General features: G+C 48.2%; 1 protein-coding gene and 1 long non-coding RNA gene across 2 annotated transcripts in view; one reads left to right on the forward strand and one right to left on the reverse strand.

Moving 5' to 3' along the window:
- MN1 (MN1 proto-oncogene, transcriptional regulator) overlaps nucleotides 1–8,757 on the reverse strand; it is a 50,322-nt gene extending 41,565 nt beyond the window's left edge. The window contains exon 1 of the mRNA XM_054006420.1: nucleotides 5,436–8,757. Within this exon, the coding sequence (XP_053862395.1) occupies nucleotides 5,436–8,757 (3,322 nt within the window). The remainder of the gene's footprint in view (nucleotides 1–5,435) is intronic.
- Nucleotides 8,758–10,158: 1,401 nt separating this feature from the next.
- On the forward strand, nucleotides 10,159–11,360 carry LOC128824658 (uncharacterized). The gene is made up of 2 exons (XR_008442521.1): nucleotides 10,159–10,247; nucleotides 11,120–11,360. It is a non-coding gene; the product is annotated as an uncharacterized LOC128824658 (long non-coding RNA).
- Nucleotides 11,361–21,276: the final 9,916 nt, after the last annotated feature.

The following is a 21,276-nucleotide window of genomic DNA, read 5'->3' on the forward strand; positions in this document are numbered from 1 at the left end:
TCAGAATAAATCTCTGCTTTGACCTATACCTCTAGTTTCACTCAGTTCCTTTAACACTGTATGTGACAATTTGAAGAGACCAAGGGTATTCTAAATATATTGATCTCTCTCTCTCTCTCACACACACACACACACACACTTTAAATACTATTCCTGTTACAGGCAATCCCACAATCAAATATGTCATTAGAAAATAACAAACTGTTACCAAAAAAAATTACCCTGCTAACACTGCAAGCCAAATCTGAATTCATGCCAATCATCTATTGCTCTGGACTGAAAAATCTAAAGAAAAAGAAATGAAAGACTAAGAAAAATACAGACCACAAGTACAACATTAACTGAAGCCAATAAATCCACATACTTTCTGCATTAAATATTTCAGTATTTTAGAACAGTTATAGCAACTGATACTAAAAATTTTACCCTTATTCCCAGTCTCGTCTGATATTTAGCATATAAAGCTGCAAATATTTTATCTCTAACAGTATATAAAACAGAAGCAAGTGTTTCTGAACAGGAACATTGTTCTATAAAATGATACTGCAAAGCTAATGGCTGGTCAGAGTAAATGAAATGGTGCTATTGTCATTCAAATGAAGCCAAATCAGTCAGCAGCAACCTTGCTAGATTTTTACAGATCAAAAGAGTTTAAGAGATCATATTAAATCCAAATCTAAATGCACAATGAAATCTTCATTGCAATCTGCAGTGGGAGTATTCTCTCACCATAAATCAGCTTGCTAACCCAGATCATTTATTAAAGACGTATATTTCATATCTGCAGAGTATATCACATAACTTCTTGGCAAGGGTAATTGCATTTCTGGTAACTTAAAATTCCTCATGGAAGTTTAAATACTTCTATCAAGCAAATAAAATAGCACCAGGAATCATAGTTTCCCTGCTATAAAGTAAGTTTAGTCGGTGTTAACTCATTTCCTATAGTCCTTACTACAGTACAAGTCAATTTCAAATCATATATTGCTTTTAATGTTATTTCAGCATTTGAAATGGTGCACAGGAAATTTGACAAATTCCCTTTTAGTAAACAAATCTATTCTCCTTGGTAAAATCTCTCAAATAAATCAGCAGCTTACTAAAATAAAAACCCACCAAAGAATGTATTGGGAGCTAAAAGAAAATTTGACAAGGACTAACAGCCGTACCTTGAGAGAATCTAAGTCCTTTTTTAATATATTGTAGAAATGTACAGTTGTAAATAGTTTGCTTGCTTAGCATTTTATGTCTTGGCTTGTTCCAAAGACAAGTTTATTACTGCTATGAAATAGTTAAGAACCAAAAGATCAGAAATTAAACGTACTGAGCTGGACTTGGAAAAGAAAATGGGCAACCACCAATGTAAGAGCCACAAAGGGTAACCACATCTATTTTCATTTTCCCTGATTAACACCGGTGTGGTTTTAGGTTACATATTCCTGTGGTGCAAATGTCAAGTGAAGGCATCAATATGGACCTTAGAAATTTCAATGGTGGGGGTGGGAAGAAACAAAAACCAAGAACTTTAACTATTGGCCTCCCAGAATGTACTAATCAAAACTCCATTGGAGTAAAGTTTTCCTAGTTTAATCAAATGAAGGAAAATGAAACATACTCAGTTCATCCTGGGCTTTGCAAGTGATCTTGGTCCGGCTCTTCCTAATTACAGTTAGCTAGGGTTTTAAGAATCATCGGTATTTCTACAGACACAATGTTAATGTTCCTCAATACTAGATCCCGGGTGGATAGCACAGAGAAGGTATAAAATTCTATCAAGCTTTATGGAAAATCCTACTATTCACCTCACAAAAGTTATTTTAGTACAAAGAATTTAATACTGGAAATATTCCTAACTGAAGAATACATTTTTAATAAAGATAATATCATAATAGGATGAAACTTCCAAATATATAATCACAAAATGTCAAACAGGCTGTATGTGTGTGTACACACGCATGTGTTATCTATGGTTATCTAGCCTTAAATTCACTACTCCCACAAACAATGATAGACGTGACAAACACTCATTCTAGTATCACTACCAAAAAATTACAGAGCATCAGCAAAGAGTCTGTACAGTCACTGCAACAATTATTCAGACAAGTTGTTTCTTCCATTAGTGTGGGTATTAACTGAATATTTAAAGAGTTGCCTTCTACAGACAGAAAATACTTCAATTAACAAAGCTCCTACAATCACAGTAGAACTAATCTTAAAAACACAAAAACCACACACTTTGGATAATGGCCTCAAGAACATGGAATGCTGACTTCAGTGCTCCATGAGTTAGAACTTCTCCATTCACCCTATTTATAACCTTCAAAAGAAGTCCATAGAAGAATCAATGCATGTCACGGTAGTTGTGTGTTATGTACAAAACAGAAGAGGTTCTTTCTGATCCCAGTGAGTACAACTTAAGAAAATTCAAAATATTTGTTAGGGAGGTTAAGCTATACTTCAGAAATACGAGCATTTTAATAGTATAACAAAATTAAATGTTTTAATAAACTTATAACCTTTCACACTGTACTGTATTAAGCATTACTAATGCTTGGCTCCTAAGTATTGATGTTTGAAACCTACATACATTTTCTGTATATGCACAACTGGAAACACTTAGAAACCTACATTGTTTTAGGCAAATTCCTGTTGACTAAAAATGGGTTGAACTTCCGTCACATGATAAATAAAACCCCTTTCTTAAACAACTTCAAGCACGTAAGGATATGATTTAATTAAAAATGTAATACTTCTTATTTTGTGACAGGGAAAAGAACTCATCTACTTTGCCTCCTATCATTTCAAAGAACAATTAAAGTGAATTCTCTATTTATCTAGATCACTTGTCTCATTTGAAGAATTGGTCCATTTAAACCTTCCAAGGGGTAAAAATGGAAAGCAAAATTAATACATCTATCCAGTGTTATAGCGTTAGATCAATATCTTATTTTATGTTAAGAGGTTTAAGTACGAAAACGTATCCTTATATAGGAATACAAGTTACCTAGTTTTCCTTCCAGGAACACCAGCACAAGAGTGATGAGCTGGCTCTTGTAATAATATTTATGATTATCATTATATGAGAAGGAAGAGTTATTTCCTTAAAAGTACTGGTGACTATCAAACAAGACCATTTTTTAAAATACCAAACTGTGTGTAGGGGAGTTGTCTCAAACAAAGCTTATAATATTAAGCCAAGCTGTAACAAAAAAGTCCAAAAATATTTTACTTAGTTTTTTTTAATCCAATAAATTAAAATCTAAAAAACTTAGTTTCATTTTTTCCCAATCTAATTTTAATTAGAGTGTGCATGAGTGTGTGTATGTCTGACAAGGTAGAACTGACAGGAACTGTGATTTGTGCTAACTAGCTATTGATCCAGTCTGATCTAGATGTTGTGTACAAGAAACAATAAAAGAGAAGGGGCCAGGAAGGATGCTGTGTGCAACTCCATTTAAAAATGGAAAGAAGGGCCCCAAACAAACCAATTTATGTCCTTGCCTGGGCGAAGCATGGAGAATGCTGATGGGTTTCCTAGAGTCTGCTGTGCATGCTAAGCACTCCAGCTTCAAATGAGAGTCTCCAGTGCTAGGCATTAAACATGAACAAAGAGACAAACAGTGGGGGCTCGCAGTCATGCTTCAGAAAACGAAAGCTGGAAAGCCCACCAGAACTGGAAGTAGGAAGTTATGGAGTTTTCAAACCACCCAAACTCCATTTTCATTTTAATAACATCTCTCTTTACCTAAATTCCAATGTCAATCAAGGGTACTACAAAAAGCAGCTCTTAAGAGGAGACAGCAAAAATAGATCTGAACCAGCCTAACGCTAGTAAAATGAATCATCAACATAAAATACATGATACATATATGCGTGTACATGATATAAAATATATACACACACACGTGCATACATATAGACAATTTTACACATATAGTATGTGGGGGAAGGGTGTATACACACACACACACACCCCTTAAGTCAGTGAGCTTAGAAAAAATGGCTTTGATAAAATGGAAATTATTAAAACTGAAATCATCTTTGTTAAGGAGCTTTTATAACTAAAACTGTTTTCCACCCATGTATTTTTTTTCCATTTTAGAATTATAATGCCCTCTAGATAATAAAGAAAATGAATAAAGAATGAAAACTAAATGTTGATATTAAACATCAACTAAGCACGTTTTTATATGAACGAACACTGAGCCTGATTTTATATTTTCTTTATGTTAACAATGGTAGAAACTTCTTAACTCAGCACCACATCTTTTAAAAGATAAACAGGAAAATACTTAAACACTATGCAACACATTTTTGCTGGATTCACCAAAACCCTTATAATACAGAATGTGTATATTATATATATATACGGCAATGTTTAAACATTGCACAGCAGGAAGTTCTCTTCTGTCAATATATGTATTTCTGCAAATTAAACTGAGAACCCCATCTGAACACTTGCCATGTATATTTAAAACTTTCCCTGCTTAATTAATCCAATATGAAAAAATTAGTTGAGTTCACCCATGTTAACACAGAAATTACATGGCTTAGAATACTGCCTAATTGAAATTAGAATGAATGTGTTATGGGCACAAACAAGTTACGATTTTAAAACCATCATCCTAAACGCTGTAAAGAAACCGACTGTCTGCTGCTTCTACAGTAAGAGTTCCGTTAGTTTTAAGTAGCAAAGAGCCACTATTCATTTAGCCAATGAAGTTCTAAGCGTGTAGGTTTCTAGGGGAGGGGCGGTGTTTTGTTCCTACTCTGCGATGTGGATTCCATTCACCCAAACCGGCAAAGGTTCCCTAAATCACTGATCACCTACCTAACCGACCGGTAGCTCCCCTGTTAAATTCCCGACCAAACATATTTCCTCTTTCGAGTTCACAGAGGAACAATTGTTCCTTTGTGTGTGAAGGGATGCCCAACCTAGTCTTGGAAAGCAACAATCCAAGCACACTGCTGTCAGCAATGCATTTCCTATTAGCAGGTCCCTACGCAAGAGACAGGGGTGTATATAGGGTGCTGTAGACATAGAGAGGTGACAATCCTAACACCTCTTTACCAGCCCCGATTAGGTAATTACATGTTGATATATACAAGAGTTCTCCGAGAAATAATGGGTGCCGAAAGCCTGTTTGTTTTAATTAGAAACTGACCTGCTCGGGATGGTTGAAAATCTGCAAACCAACAGGACAGACGGCCCACCTGACTCAACCTCCAACACCCCCCACCCCAAGGCATTCCACGGGGAGGAGGGGACCCCCCAGCACCCCTCGTGCCCCTTATAGGACACTAAGTCAAGCAACGTGAGTGGCCTGTGCCGGAGGAAGGTTCCCCCCAAGCATTACGATCAGGCAAACTTTTTAAGAGACCAACGCGTGCCAGCAACCTACATTCACGCCCATAAAGGGATCAGAAATAGATACCTTCTTTGCTGGGATTCTGAGGCTTTGACTTCTCCCACGGTGCCATAGGTTTGTCCTCCTCTTGTCCCTCCATCAAGGACTTCTCGCTAGGCATGTACCAGGTAGAGTTGTGCTCTGCCATCAGAGAGTCCAGGTCTATGGTGCTCATGGCCCCTTTGACGTTATCCGAGCAACAACTGTTCAAGTCGCCCTCCCCGCTCTGGCTGGGGCACTCGGCCTTTTTGCTCTTCATGCCCAGCGGCTGGTCTTCGGAGATGCTGAACTGCTGCCGCTGGAGCTGGATCTGCGCTTGCAGGATCTCCAGCGGGTGGATCTCGTCCTGGGCCGAGGTGCTGGTGGGGGTGCGCACCGGCTCCAGCCCCGGGGTGCCCGGGTGGGCGCCCCCGCCCAGCCCGTAGCTGTCCGGGGCCGGGGCCGGGGCTGGGGCCGGGGCCGCGCCGCCCAGCAGGCCCAGGCCCAGGCCCAGCGGCTTCTGGCCGCCCAGCAGCGCGTGCTCGGCCCGCGGCAGCTTGGGGGAGCCGCCCAGCAGCGGGCTGCGCGTGGGCTTGGCCGGGGCGCTGTCGGAGCTGGACGACACCTCGTCCTCGTGGCCGTAGGCGGGGCTGGGCTCGTCGGGGAAGTCCCCGCGCGGGGAGCCGCCGTCCGACTTGCTGGCGCTCTGGATGCCGCTGTCCAGCGAGGCCATGAGGTCGGGCGGCTCGGCCAGCAGCAGCTCGCCGCCCTGGGCCCAGGAGGGCGAGGTCAGCGGCTTGTCGGGCGGGCCCGGGCTGGCGGCGCCCTCGGCCGGCGGGAACTTGTCGAAGAAGCCGCCCGGGCTGACGTGGCCGCTGTCCCGCTTCCGCCGGCCCCGCCCGCGCCCGCCAGCCGCCGCCGCCGCCGCCTTGGCCTCGCCGCCCGGCGCCTCGGGCGCGTAGCCGGGCGAGAGGCCGGTCTCGGGCGCGGCCTTGGCGGCGGCCGCCCCGGCGGGGAAGAAGTCCGGGCCGGGGGCCGGGCCGCCGTCGGGCTCGGGCGGGCCCAGCTTGCGCTTGCCCTCGGGCGGGCTCTTCTTGGCGAAGGTGACGTGCAGGTTGGGCGCGCCCAGGCTGGCGATCATGTTCTGGCAGGCGGTGGAGAGCGCGGCCAGGCAGCTCTGCCCGAACCCGCTCTCCTTGGCCGGCTTGGCGAAGGAGCCCAGCGACAGCGCGCCCAGCTTGCTGGCCGCGGCGCGCGGCGCGGGCGGGAAGTCGGGCGGCGGCGGCGGGAAGGCGCCGGGCGAGGCGCTGGCGCCGGGCGCGCTGTGCGGCGGGGCCGGCCGGCCCGAGGCGCCGAAGGCGAAGGCCGCCTGGCCGCCCAGCGGGGGCGCGGCGAAGTCGGGCTGCGGCCGGCGCTCGGCGGGCGCGCTGGGCAGCCCCACGCCGCCGCCGGGGGACTGCAGCGGGGCCAGGCCGGCGCCGAACGGGGGGTGGACGCCCGGGGAGTGCAGCGCCGGCACGTGTCCTTCCCCCGCCAGCCCCAGCCCGCCCACGGCCGGCCGGAAGAGCAGGCCCGAGCCGGTCTGCGGCAGGCCGAGCTCGTGCGGGCCGGGCTCGGCGGGGCCGCCCAGGCGCCGCGGCAGCAGCTCTCCCGGCGGGGGCGGGCCGGGGAACCAGCCGCTGTCCGGGGCCAGGTGCGGGGTCTGCGGCTCGAAGGCGGGCCCGCGGCCTGTCCCGTCGCGCTCGAAGCCGGGCTGCGGCAGGCTGCCCACGGGGCCCGCGTGCACCAGGCTGCTCGGGCCGACGTCCCCGTGGTGCCCCAGCTGCTGCAGGCCGGGCGGCCGGAGTCTCTGCTGCTGGTTCCGGGACGCCATTTGCTTGATCATCAGGGCGGCGTTCTGGCGCTGCTGCAGGGCCTGCGGGTCGGGGCCCGGGTGCTGGAGCGGCGGGCCCGGGGCAAAGCTCTCCGGGCCGGGCGGCGTGAACTCGCCCGGGAGGCCGGGGTAGGCGGAAGGCGATAGATGGTTTTCCAGCCCCGCGCTGTGCAGATTGTTATTCCAGGAGGCGCACCTATCGACCGCGGGGTTATTGGGGAAGTCAAACCTAGGCCTCTTGGCCACGTTCATGTAGGGGGCATCGAAATGTTGCAGTCTCTGATTTGGTTGCTGTTGCGGAGGAGGGTGCTGCATATTAAACACGGGATCAGTATATGGATGCATATTCCTATTCTCCAGTCTATGAATAGGGTATTCAAACTGTGCATGCTGGTTCTGCATTATTGGCCCATTGTCCTGCAAGTTGGGGTTGGGAGTATTGGCTTCTGTTTGCTGTTGCCTAGGAATTGCTGGCGGACAGGAGTTTTGTCTGGCCAGTAAACCTGTCTGTTGCTGCTGTTGCATTAAAGGATGTCTGGCGTTAACACCAGGCTCCATGCCCACAGACATCTTACGAGCACCTCCAAACCTTTCAAAGAATACACCATGCTGCTGCTGCGGGTGAACTTTGGACATCCCCACTATGCCTGGTGCTCTGGGCAAAACAGATGTGCCAGGGAAACTGCCGCCCCCAGGAACTTGTCTGCCAGCCCCATAGTGAGGAAGCTGCCCGTCTGACTCGGAAGGGGAAAACACTGGCAAATCAAAGTGTCCTGAAGGGCCATCGCTGGGGTAATTGTATTCCAAAGAATCGACGCCGCCCTGGTTGGGAAGCCGCCTCTGCTCCAGGCTATGGGAATCCGAGGAGCTGGAGGCTGGAAGCCCATGGAAGGAGGCAGCCCGGTTGGGAGACTGATCCAGGGGGAGGCAGGGTGCTGGCACGGCGTGGTTAGAGGCGCTGGAGTTGTGGTGCTGGAAATCGGGCATGTTACCTGACCTTTGCTGTCCAAAGCCTTCGCCTCCTTGGTTCTCAGCCATATGTTCATAGCCCTCCGCAAACGCTTGCTGGCTGCCCATGTTGTTGTAGCTCATCAGCCGCCCTCCATGCAAGCAGGAGGCGCTGGGATCGGACCCAAAGTTGCCGCTGAAGTGCGGGTGATGCTGGTGCGGGTGGTGGGTGTTGGGATGACCGTGGTGAGGCTGCTGGTTGCCGAAAAAGCCATGAACCGGCTGAGCCTGCATCCCCCCTGCATGCAGCTCCGAGTGTCCCCGGGCATGGAAGCCGTACGCTTCCCCAGCCATGTTCATGTTCATGTTCATGCCCAGGATGGGAGGCTCGGCCAGGGCGCTGATGGCCGGATCCGCGGGGCCCCCCGAGTGGAAAGCTGGCGATTTGAAGTGGGAGCTCATGGTCAGTCCGGCCTGGCTAAAGTTTCTTTCTCCTTGTCCGGCGTTTCTGCTGCTGATCTGAGGCTCAAACTGCTCCAGCCCAAACATACTTCTGGGGATCAGTAGGGCATGGCACCCCGCGCGCCCCGGTGCGCGACTCGGACCGGCTCCCCCAGGAGCGCGCTCGGAACCGCAGCGAGCGAGAGCGCCCAACGCGGAGCCAAGGGGCCGTGTCCCTGCAGCAGGCAGCGGCGGGGCGAGCCGGGTCCCCAGGGAGCTGCCCCCGCGCTCACATCTTGCGGGGCAGGTGGCCAGGGCGTGGGGGCGCTTAGCGGGGATGCGCGCGGGCGGGGCGGGCGCGGAGAAACAGGCAGCGGCCGCCCCGGCTGCCAAACAAAGTTCAAGGAAATGAAATCTGTCCGCCCGGGTCCGAGCCTCCGGCCTCCGCCCCACGCAGCCCGGGGCTCTCCGAGCGGCCGCGGCACTTACGCCTGGGGGCGCCCCGCTCTCTCACACCTGGTGGGGCTGCCGGCTCTCCCCGACATCCGGCGGGGCTCGGCTCCGCAGCTCATCGGCTCCAGTCCCCGGGAGCTCCGCTCCGCATCGCCGGGCTGCAGAGGCGCTGGCAGCGCGGCTCAGCCTCGGGCAGCCCAGCGGGTCCGGCGAGCTCTGCGTGCCGGGCGCACGGGCTCCGCTCTCCGCGCCTTGCTGCGCTGGGGCTCCGAGGGTCTGCCGGACCCAGGCTCTCCTGGCGGGTCCCGTCGGCCCGGGCTCGGGGCGCTGCAGGGTCCCGTCGGCCGCAGGCGGTGCGGGGTGCCCGGCTCGGGGCGCTGCAGGGTCTCCGCTCCCCTCTCTTCCGCTCCCTCTCTCACCCAGAGCTGGAGAAACAGCAACAAGTTTTGCATTTCAGCAATCAATTTCAGCCATTAGAGCTGCACCAATGAGCGGCACGCATGCTCCGGCCCGGGGCGGGGCTCTCCGTTAAGGTGGCTCCTTCCCTCTCGCCTCGCAGCCCCTGGCAGCCGGCGTCTGTCTGCGCTCGGGAGCCCATCACCTCCGTGCCCGGCCTTGGCGCCGGCCGGCCGCGCCTTTCGGCATCTTAACCCTCCCCAACCCTCCCCTTCCCTCCAGCCCCGCTGCAAACCAGGCGATCAACAAATGTCGGCCCGAACGAGGGGCCTTTGTTAGCGCCCGCGATTCGCTGCGGCTCCGCGGAGCGGGACCGGCCCGGCCCGGCCGCCCGAGCGGAGCGGAGCGGAGCGGAGCGCAGGGCTCCCCGCTTGGCGCAGACGGGCGGTGCGCGCTCTGGCGCTGGGAGTTGCGATTCCCGTGTAAACAAGGCATGGCCGGGCCGGAGTCCCATTGCGGGCAATAAAAACAAACCCCGGCTGCCATGGAGGAGACGTTACATCCGAAGTGCACCGTCTCGGCAGCGGTTTGACATTGTAATGCTCTTGCTCATCGCGGCGGTGCAGGGATGTAAATGCCATGTCTACACAGACCTCACACACGTTTGTCTTTGCTCCGTTAGGCGAGGGGGCGAGCGCTATCTGTCAGGGCTATCGCCTTTGGGGCCGCGCTAAGTGGTTTTGTTAATGGTAAGTTTACCGGGAGAGCCTGAACTCCCCCAACGCGCCTCAACAACTGTTCCCATTTCCCATCTCCAAGGCTCCCCTCTCCAGCGGGCCGGGGCTCGGTGCAGCGCCGCTGAAGAGGAGTAAAGACGCCTGCCTCCCTTCTCCCCGCTTTTATTTGTCAGTTTGCAATGAAAGAGCACTGGAAAGTGGGGGAGGGGGGGATCTATTGCTCGCTGCTGTCCTTAGGGACCTGGGCTGAGGGACAACAGAAATCCGTTATGAGCATTAGACTCAGCCAGTGCAAAGTACAGGCTACATATTTTATTTCTGGTCTTTATTTCTACACTTGCTTCAAGCGTTGCGCGAAGTACTAGTGTGTCTGAGCAAGATTTCTGTTGTAACGTTTATAGTGTTTTTTATTATTATTATCATTCAAAGTAATGGCCAGACAGCCAAGCCTCCTTAAGAGATCAATTAGTCTAGAGGGGCTAAGGAGAGGAATTGGGTTGTGATACCAAAATCAATAAGTGTAATTTAATATCTGCTCTGCTCTTTATGAAATATTTATCCCAATAATCTTAGTTAAAATGTTTAGCTCTTTCGGCTCTCCACTGGGGCTGAAACCCCCCGCAATTAGAAGTTTGTAAAAAGGGTGGACAGCTTTGAAATCAGGTAGGCAAAAGGGATCTTGGCAACAGGGTTACATTTAAAAAAACCCTCAATTACAATTACGTTTACTCAGTTCAATATAAATAAAAATTGTACATAGAAACTCCGTTTAAACATGTGTTTTAAGGTCGGTGTAGGTCCGGTTCGTTCCACTTTTTTCTAAACTGCGCATTAAATAAATGTTATACAGAAATTATTCTAACCCTATGTCTTTTTCCATTTAGACTTTAACAAACAGGCAAGCCTACAAACCGGGATGATAGAAGTTATCCAGTTCTCCCCATCACACCCTGCTCGAGAAAGCGGGATTAGGCTGAATCCAAAGGCTTTACAAATATTGGGAGAAACTTCTCCCGTATTTGTGGAGATGCAACGAGAGACCGTCAGGCGACAGCATTTCTAAAGGAAAAGACTTCTTTTTTTAAAAATCCTTGGATTTAGAAATAAACTACAACTATAAGGCAATTCAGGTGTTCGCATTTCCTAGATGTCAATAGACTTAAAAAAATAAAAATGAAAATTACTCCAACCAAAAAAATGAGATCTATAAATACCGGCCAAGAAGAAGTATTTGTATATGGCAGTAGAGTTTTAAAAGGATTTTTTCTGCAGGATCAGGATGCTGGGCTGTGATTAAATATTGATTTTGTGTAATTAGTTTTCATGTGAACTATCCTCCTCGCTGATGGCTTAGAGATTTCAGAACTAGAAAAGAAATGGAATTGGACATGGAAATTATTACTTAGCAAAGTGACAGGGGGAGAAGGAGAGCTGTGGAAGGCCTGGGGTGGGGTGCGTAGTTCATACCAGGCGATGGGCAGAAAATACAATAAGTAAAGACTGACAGTAATACAAAGGAATAAAAGAAAATCTTACCGATTCCAGGGAAAATAGTGACAAAAGAAAATGCCAGCTCCCCAGACCAGCGGCTAATACAATTTAACCCAGTTCAAAACGTTACAGGAAAAGACCAGCATTTTAGACAAAGCACTTCTATTTTAATAAAGTTGGAGGGTCTAGTCTTATTCAACACGGCCTGGTGGGGTATGTAGGAATGACCAAGCGCTGTCCCATATTCTACAGCAGCCCGGACCTTAAGTTGATTTTCAAAAATACCCTTTCTACGGGCCAGGACTGAAGCCCCCCAGAACCAGCTCATTAATGGAAAGACGTGTGGTCGCTTTTCTAACCTTCCCCAGCCACCCACTTCTACACCTAATTATAGGGCACCCAAGTACCAAGTCTTATATTCAGTCAGTTCAGGCTAAACTGTGTGTGTAAAAGAGGGATTGTGTATCTCTCTCTCGGTTAATGTCTGTATGAGACTCTGAATTTCTCTAAGTGAGTGGTGGGGTTTTGTGTTTGCAATAGTGTTGTTGGGATGGTTTCTTTGAAACAGACACATTGCCCCCTAGTGCACAGATACATACAAATCCCAACCAGATTGTGAGAGAAAAGAAACAGACCCTACAGGAGAAAGGATCTGAATGAAACACGGATCTCTCGTTATTTTCAACCTTCTCCTGTTAGATTTTTCTTCCTATACAGGGTAAAGTACTTATACTAAATGCACTATTTCTGCTTCAGTGATAAACAATTCAATCAGTCGTAAGGATGTTCAAAGCTGCTACTCTAAGATAGTTTCACAATATCCATTCTCAGCCTCCCATGATTGCAAATGCTGAAATTGAGATGATGGTAAACTATTTAATAGCCTTTATTTGTGGAACATAGAAATACAGTATCAGTCCCATAGAAACCTTTGTGCTGAAATGCTACTGCGGTGCCGATCCCTTAGCTTCGCCCACAATTTCAGAGCAGCGGCACCCGTGGGACACAGGAGGCTCCGGTTAGACGGTCCCTAGTTACAGTTGTTCCAGGCGGGAAGCAGTCACAGCCCCTGGTGGGTTTTCATGCCCAGGGCCCGAGGTGCTCTGCCTGCTCCGAAAGGGCGAAGGTGAAAGGGAGGGGAACGGGGCCACACCGCCCGGCTGGAGCAGAATGAACGCGTCCCTCCCGGCCGCGATTTGAGATTTCCTGCTCCTGCCTTGCCTGATCTTTGTGCTTGTCCTTTGTCTCAGCCCGGCTGCAGGCTGAGACCTCGCCGGCGTCTCTCCCTCCCCGATACCCCGCCAGCAGCGCCGGGAAACACGGGGAGGGCGAGAGGCGAAGCCAGGCGCTCGGGCTGCCCGGCCTTGGCCCCTCCGGGCGGGGCGCAGCAGCATCAAAGCCGGCCCGGGCCCGGGCTCCAGCCTGGCTGCGGGAGGCCGGAGCGACCCGTCCCTGGAGCCCAGGCAGAGCCGGGGAAGCCGCGCGGAACCCAGCGCAGGCTGCAGGCAGGAGACCCGGGCTCCTCCCGCTGCCCTGGGCTGCAGCAGCGGCGGCTTCCCCCGAGCAGGGACAGAGGCGCAGTTCCACCGCCCGTGTCCACACGAGCCGTGGCTACAGGGCCGGTTTTGCACCAGACTGGCAGAGGGCGGGCTTGAAAACAGCCTGAAAACAAACGGCAGCTTCGTGTTACAGACTCACAGGCGGCCCCAGCAGCTGGGCCGCCACCGCTCCGGAGTAGCCCCGGCCCCGGCCCCAGAAATTCCGCTTCGCAGGGGCGCAGCCCAGCGCTAGGTGCTGAGGCCTGCTCTGCGTCAGCCCTCGCCTCGCAGGTGTACTGGCCCTTTGTACCAAGGCAAAATGAGGGAGAAACAACTCCCCGGCCACCCCTCCCCTCTCCAGGCCCCAGCTGGGGAAGTAGATCGTGCGGGAAATGTGAACATGCAAAGAGGCTGTTTGCATACATCAAGTGCAGCCCACCTGAGCCAGGGGGTAGCTACCGCTTTAGACAATTCATAGACCAGGGCTTGGGTAGATTCATGAACTATCTGAAAGTAGTGCAGGGGAACCAGTCCCAAATTATTGTATTTTATTTTAAAGTAGGGTGGTTGGCTTAATGAATAGTGAAATTATGAGGCCAAGTTCTAAACCAATCCCTTACATTTCACAGACCAGGGCTCTTTCAAGTTCGATCTGATGTTTAAACCTGAACAATAGCACCTCTGGCAAGGGGGATTACAAAGGGAACCGTGACGCATTTTTACCTAAGGATAGAAAGATTTATGAGTTCAGATTAAAATACTGAGTTACCAAGAAATAGAGCGAGCAACTCCGGAGCCAGAACTAGCACCAGGTGCAGGCACCTTGCATGTGTAATAGCTGCATGTATGTATCTCCAGGCCCCTAGAAGAGCTGCCCCACTCACATACAGCAGGGGCCAAAACAACCTGGTGCTACTAGTTACAGAGCCACGAGCAGCGAGGGGGACCCAGCCCCAGCTGGGTGAATGCCTTGGAAAGGGTGGTGGGGAGTAAAGGCTGTTCCCTCTGACGTGCAGCCCACCAAGAGTAAGTACCCAGAAGTATTTGATTTGCCAGTGCTCAGTCCCATCCCTGCACAGTAAAACCAGGTGCTTAGCGGCTTGTGTCCTTAACGTTCAGCACTTCCTGCTTAGGAGTAAAATCCTGTGCACCAAAAATCGCCTTTTAGCAACAGACGCCAAGGTGTCACTGGGAGGTGAGCGGAACGTGCTCACTGCCGCCCGGCTGGGTTTAATCCATTGCCCGAGGAAGGGAAATGACCAAGTGTTCAAATAAAGATCCGTGTACAGTTTGAGGAGGTGTTAGTGATCCAGGAGATTACAGCGGTGTCCCTCAACAGAAAGGTTTCATCCAAAGTCACTTCTCTGAGCACCCACCACCACCCCTTTCACCTCCCCTCCTCCACCAAGAGCCACCTGAACACTGAGCTCAAGGCCCCTTTCTGTTTCCTTTTGTTGGCTAATTGAGCGGGGGCCTGAGGCCCCCCACTACCAACACCCCTTCAGGCAGGCAATGGGGGGACCCTGCCAGCGCACAAGCTCTAGTCCAGGTGGCTGTGACATGGGGCAGAGCAGTGGAAACAGGAGCCAAGGGTCCCAGCCAGAGCAGAGGCCCCATTGCCCTGCTGAGTACCAGCCCAGGGACGTGTGCAGCAACAGCTAAAGGATTAAGCGCGCAGGCCAGCCCTGCTCAGCAGCGAGGGACCTCTCGTCCTCTGCAAGAGCTAGAGGTTCAGGGGGCAGCAACACATTGACCCCAGCACCGGCCAGCGGGATCCCCCACCCTGTCCCTGGCCTGCCTGTGGCAGAGGAGTGAACCCAGCTGGTTCCAGCCCAGTGTTCTCCAGTAATGCTCAGAGCAGGACTCGTTTCCAGGAGGGAGAGCCAGGCCCTGCTGAAATGGTGCAAGAGTTTCTCCCTGCCCCCCCCCCCCACACACCCACTTTAAGTTTGGATCTCTGGGGTGTTTACACATAGCAAACACGTTTCCACTGCAGTTTCTTAACCAGGCCTCAGTTGGACAGCAGAATTAATGCTAATAAAAACTGGCCTGAAGAAGAGCTCTGCCTAAGCCACAAAGCTTGCCTCGCTTACAGACACCAGCTAGTCCCATCAAAGATATGACGTCCTCCCACCCCCTTGTCTCACTAATGGAAAGGGAAGCAGCTACATGCCAGATGAGAGGTAGGTTAAGGCTTTTCCTTGAGGATCCAGGTACGGAAAAGCGGTTCTTTCAGAAGAAAAGTTGGATGGAGGTTGGTCAATCACCTCCTTAATTATTCTGTTTATTGGCTATGGGAACCCAAAGGTAAGGTTAAGTGATAATCTAAAACTTCAGTGAAGTGTAAAACATGTCCTGATCACTAAGTGCAGGGGCTTCTTCTAACTGAAGAATGACTGAAAGCAGGGACCTGTGAGGATGAAGTGGGCTTTAGCCCACAAAAGCTTATGCCCAAATAAATTTGTTAGTCTCTAAGGTGCCACAAGGACTCCTCGTTGTTTTTGCTGATACAGGTTTCAGAGGGGTAGCCGTGTTAATCTGTGACATGGACACAGCTTGGCAAACAGCAACATTTTGTTCTAAGTCTACAGGAACATGTGTTTGCATTTGTACAACTGACAACGCAACTTCTCAGCAGGACTTAGGAGTTTCTGCAGCAGATAAACTGAAGCAAAAATGTTGAACAAAAATATTAATGAAAGAGAAAGATCCTCTTAAGAATATACGAATAGCCAAACTGGCTCAAACCAATAGTACATCTAGCCCAGTATCCTGTCTCTGACGGGCCAGTGCCAGATGTTTCAGAAGGAATGAACTGAACAGGGCAATTTTGAATGATCCAGCCCCTGGTGTCCAGTCCCAGCTTCTGGCAGTCAGAGGTTTAGGGACCCCTGGAACATGGGGTTGCGGCCCTGACCAGCTTGACTAACAGTCATTGATAGATAAGTTCATGGAGGATAGGTCTATTTTTTTAAAACTCAGTTATAGGTTCAGCTTTCACAACTAGGGTGACCAGATGTCCTGATTTTATAGGGAAAGTCCTGATGTTCAGGGCTTTTCCTTATGCGTGCCTATTACCCCCCAAGTCCTGTCCCGATTTTTCACACTTGCTATCTGCTCACCCTGTTCACAACATCTCCTGCCAACAAGGTCCATATGCTGTGTGTTGCATGAAAAAGTACTTCCTTTTGTTTTAAATCTGTTGCCTATTCATTTCATCAGGTGACCCTTAGTTCTTGTGTTCTGTGAAGGGGTAAATAACACTTCCCTATTCACTTTCTCTACACCAATCGTGATTTTATAGACCTCTGTCATATCCCCGTCTTAGTCATCTCTTTTATAAGCTGAACCATCTCAGTCTTTTTAATCTCTCCTTGCCTGGAAGCAGTTCCATACCCTTAGTCATTTTTATTACCCTTCTCTGCACCTTTTCCAATTCTCATACTTTTTTTTGTTTGTTTGTTTGTTTGAGATGGGGCCACCAGAACTGCAAGCAGTATTCAAGATGTAGGCGTACCTTGGATTTATATCATGGCATTCTGATATTTTCTATCCCTTTCCTGATGGTTCTCAACATTCTGTTCGCTTTTTTCACTGCTGCTGCACATTGAGCAGCTCTTTGCAGAAAACTATCCACAACGACTCCAAGATCTTTTTCTGGAGTGGTGTCACAGGGTTCTCTTTGTGGATGCATCTGGGGAATAGCTCCGCATGGTTTGACATCTCTTTGCGTCTCTCATTCATGCTGTGGCCCTTCTCACACTCCAGGAGTTTCAGTGCTTCCTCCTCATGACTTGGGGTGTTCCCTTTCCCCGGCCAAGTCACTGTTTTTCCCCCTTCCACAGCATCAAAGTCTCACTGGACTGGCTGGCTGACTGGGTATCATTCCCAGCAGTCCTCCAATCCATGGGAACGCCACTGTTCAGTGGCTGGTAGGGGAACCCGGGCCTGCCCCCTACTCCAGCTTCCAGCTCAGGGACCCGCTAATCAGCAGCCAAAGTCTCTCCCAGAACTAGTCTTTCTCCAGTGAATAATTTCTGTTGACTTCAGTGGGAATTGGATCATGTCCCAGATGAGAACGAAGATCTTGAAGCAAGCAAGGTCTCTTGATACATTATTCTTCCCAGAAAGCCAATTGGTATGTCCGGTCACTCTGGTCTTGTCTGAATTAGTTCTATAATCAAGTCAGGGAAAAGAAGCTATTAGTTAGAAATTGTAGTGTATATGGCACCTTGGTGTTCCTGGCCAGGCTTCTGTATTAGCTTCCAAAAGGAAGAGATTTGCATTTGTTGAATACTAGTGTGGTGTGGACATATCTCTGTTTTCCCTAGCTTCAGAGGAAGATTCCACTGTAATTAACAAGACCACTTAAAACCTTGGACAGACTTCAATACTGGTGTCCAAGAGAAAGAGATTTGTCACTATCAAACTGTTCCAAGAGATGAAGATGAAACTTGTTGGTTTTATTCCCCACAAAGCTCAGGCCCAAAATATTTTGTTTTCTGCTCTTCTGAAAACACTTTCACCTTTACCAACAATAAGACAGCTGAACTGAGCACTGATATGGTTATTATTGAAGGCAAGGGTGTGAGCCTACAATGATATGAAAGTATTATGCTTTGAGGTTTTAGCTCCAACACTTCATTGACCTATAAAAGTGCCAGGTACTCAATTCTTTATTTTATTCTGTTATGGCATTGGCTCAGTATGGATATGTTATTATGTTATTATTTAATCCTTACCAATATACTTATTGGTGATACCAGGGACATTTTCAGATCAAAAGGCCATCTAGTTAGTTAGTTGTGTACGTTTTTAAAAGTGTGCCTAAACTTTAAGTGCAGGTGCAATGAAATAAATACAAACATCACAAAACAAACCAGACCAATATTAGATTCCCAATGTTAGTCTTGACAGGGGTCATATAGGGTTGAGGCTGTTGGGTGGGGGGAAGGTTATGTGGCCCAGTTTAAGCTAAACCAGACAAGGGAAGGTTCAGATAGATAGACTCTTTCCTGCTGGTAAAATGTCAATACTTTTGTTTTTGTTATTAGCTGAAACCCAATTTTACTTGCATACTGTCCTTTTTTACCACAGTCCCATTATCTTGTTTGCAGGTTGTTCTGAAAGAGAATGCTGTATCTTCCCTGCACTGGTGCTAGCGATGACAGCCATCTGATAAACAGTGTGAAAAGGCTAGTTACCTTCAGCAAGATGGATATTCAGAAATTCTTCACTGCAGAATGCTAATACTTCTGTTGCCTGATACAATTTCTTTTCTTTCTCCACTGTATAGTGTATTCAAATGTTACTTTAAAAATCGTGTGCGCATGCATGCGCACATAATGTCATTTCATTAAAAAAAAACACAAACTCAAATGACTTCTGGCCCAGTGAAATCACAATCAGCTTATATTTTCAGGTTTCTTTCTTGAAATAAAATTTTCAAGCTAGCATCCAAGGAAGGGTAATTAGGAACCATCTACTCAGAATTAGCTGAGTTAAATTAAATTAAATTAGAAGGAAGACTCACTCTAATTACTGGGAGGAATCAAAACTCAGACTTATTCTCCAAGTGGCTACAAAAGCCATATTTCCTGAAGTGCAGAATAACACTGAACGAATAAAATTCAGCAACTGGACATTTCCTTGTTTCTTAGGCAGAAAGTCTCAAATGCATTGCTGCAGAATCAATGTTTGTCTCCCCCTCCCCCCCCATGCATACACCCTACTCGCATCCACATAAGCACTCAGCTGCACTTGCATAGCAAGGGTACAACAGCCTCTATCAGCTTCTCATGTCCATTTAGTGTAATCTCTCTTTTCCAGAGGGAAAGGAGTGGTCAGCCTCAGATAACTGGTTAAGTAGAAAACTGGACCACATGATATATGGACAGTTACTTCCTGATGAGAAATGTCTACCAGTGTGACCAACAGACGGCTTCCTTTTGGCAAGTTAGAAGAGTTACTCCCCAAGAAACAGAACGGTTCCAATACTAGTAAGAGCAGAGAGTCATCCAGGTGTGTGGAAGTGGTGGTAGATGGGCACCACGTGACAGTGCCAGCACACTACACTGTAGCACAGCACACCTCACTAGCCAGGGTTATCCAACTTCTTAATTTTTTGGACCACAAATGGATCCACCTCTTTCCCCAGCATCCAAATCTCCCATCACTAATCTCAAAGTGTTTAGATCGGCAGAGCATCAGGGAGGGCTCTATGGGACCAGCCACAGTTTGAGAATCACTGTACTACAGAACTGACAACTCAAAAAATAGCAACGATCAAACTGATACCAGCTTAAATGTCTTGACAATGAAAAGAGGATTTAGTTGACTGGAATTTCAAGGTAACTTCTGACCAAGCAATTGTCTGCCACTGGCCAGTACCAATATGTCTATTATTTATAAAACACCATCACCAGGCTCAGTTCCAGTGCTTGACAGAGTATTTTCGCCAAAACAAACCTGGAGCGCTGATGTCAGTAACATGTACATCTCAACGTGGTGTCAAAACCCCATGAGAAGACTGCCACTGCACAAATGGTGGTCCACACTACCATCCCAGTCAGGAGAAGATCAGAGGGTCATACTGATCGTTCAGCCAAGTAAAGATGAGGATTCTCTTAAGTTGTCCCCGATACTGAATAGAATATTGTACCCAAAGATTTAAAGTAGAAATATAGTCTGTTATATTCATTTGTTCTGTTTTCTTTGAAAATGACTGTTAATTGCTGCTGCCAAATCCAAACTTTGGAGGATTTATTTATTTTTATACTCAAGACAATATTGTGATGTAAGGTTCCCTGTTACAAACTCTAAATTTGATCATTAAAACCAAGGAAAGGGGTTACTGTTTTAAAAAGAATTCAAACAACTTAAAACGATCAGGGTCAAGAAACCAGGACTAGAAAGAGGCCCTATTCAGCTTGCACTAAGAAAAGTTGCTGCTCAGTAGAAAAACAACCTTTTTAACAAAATGAGTGCATCATACACAAGCATCATGACTGGTACAATTAGTGAGCAAATGCAAGAGTTCAGCTCAGTTCATAATTATTCAGCAAATCTATTCATAATGATTTTTCCTCCCTGCAGCAATTAACTATGTGGGCTTGTTACCACTGAGAATCTAACTGAAAGCTACCATAGCCTGTTCAGAACAAGCACACGTGGGAGAAACTTCAGCTTGACCAATCATAAGCAAAAGGCCTTTTAAATCACTCTATCAAACAAAAACAAAAATCTTACCTTTGTTTGCTTTTTATACCTCCAATTCTCTGTAAAGGTACCATTTCAGTGAGATGTCTCAGGGCCTCAAGAATATCATTTTTTTACTGCTAAGTCAGCACTGCAAAGTTTTGATTGTTTATTCACCTGAAAGCATACCAAAAACCCCATTTAGTTAGTGTTTCCTATCTTGTACTAGCCAAAGTGATTATCTTTAAGGTCAGAGCATGGTCCCATAAAAGGTGCTCATTGAAGAACTGATTTTTCCTGGCAATACTCTGTACTTTTAGTAGACCTGCACAGGAAGAGAAACATGAATGCTTCTGAGAAGAGGTGTCTAAGTTTAGTGGCTAACATTAATAGTAGCAGGAAAGTTTTTAACATTTCTATCTGGAATCTGGACGTATTACAACTCCTCCACCTCAACCAATACAGCATTAGCCAGTCACTGTTACACGAAAGCCAGTGTGTTGGATGGATAGACGGACCCAAAAGGAAGATGCCTTTCAAATCTAATGCAAATGTCCTGAATCAGTAGAGAACACTGACAGGGCAGTGAAATCAGAGCAGGATTAGCAAGAGGACTACACAAACAGACACACCCACACACACCTTTCTGTAGAGGACTGTTTGTTCACCAAGGAGATGCAGCCCCCTGTAAGGCAGGGCATGACAAACACTATGCAACAAAATTTCAAAACAGTTTAAGGGGAAGAGAAAAGTAAGTTCACTGGTTAAAACTGTAGAGATATTTCTTGTAAACAGCTGCAAATCCATAAGTTAGG

Source organism: Malaclemys terrapin, chromosome 16 (assembly GCF_027887155.1).
Source record: "Malaclemys terrapin pileata isolate rMalTer1 chromosome 16, rMalTer1.hap1, whole genome shotgun sequence".
Taxonomy (NCBI): domain Eukaryota; kingdom Metazoa; phylum Chordata; order Testudines; family Emydidae; genus Malaclemys; species Malaclemys terrapin.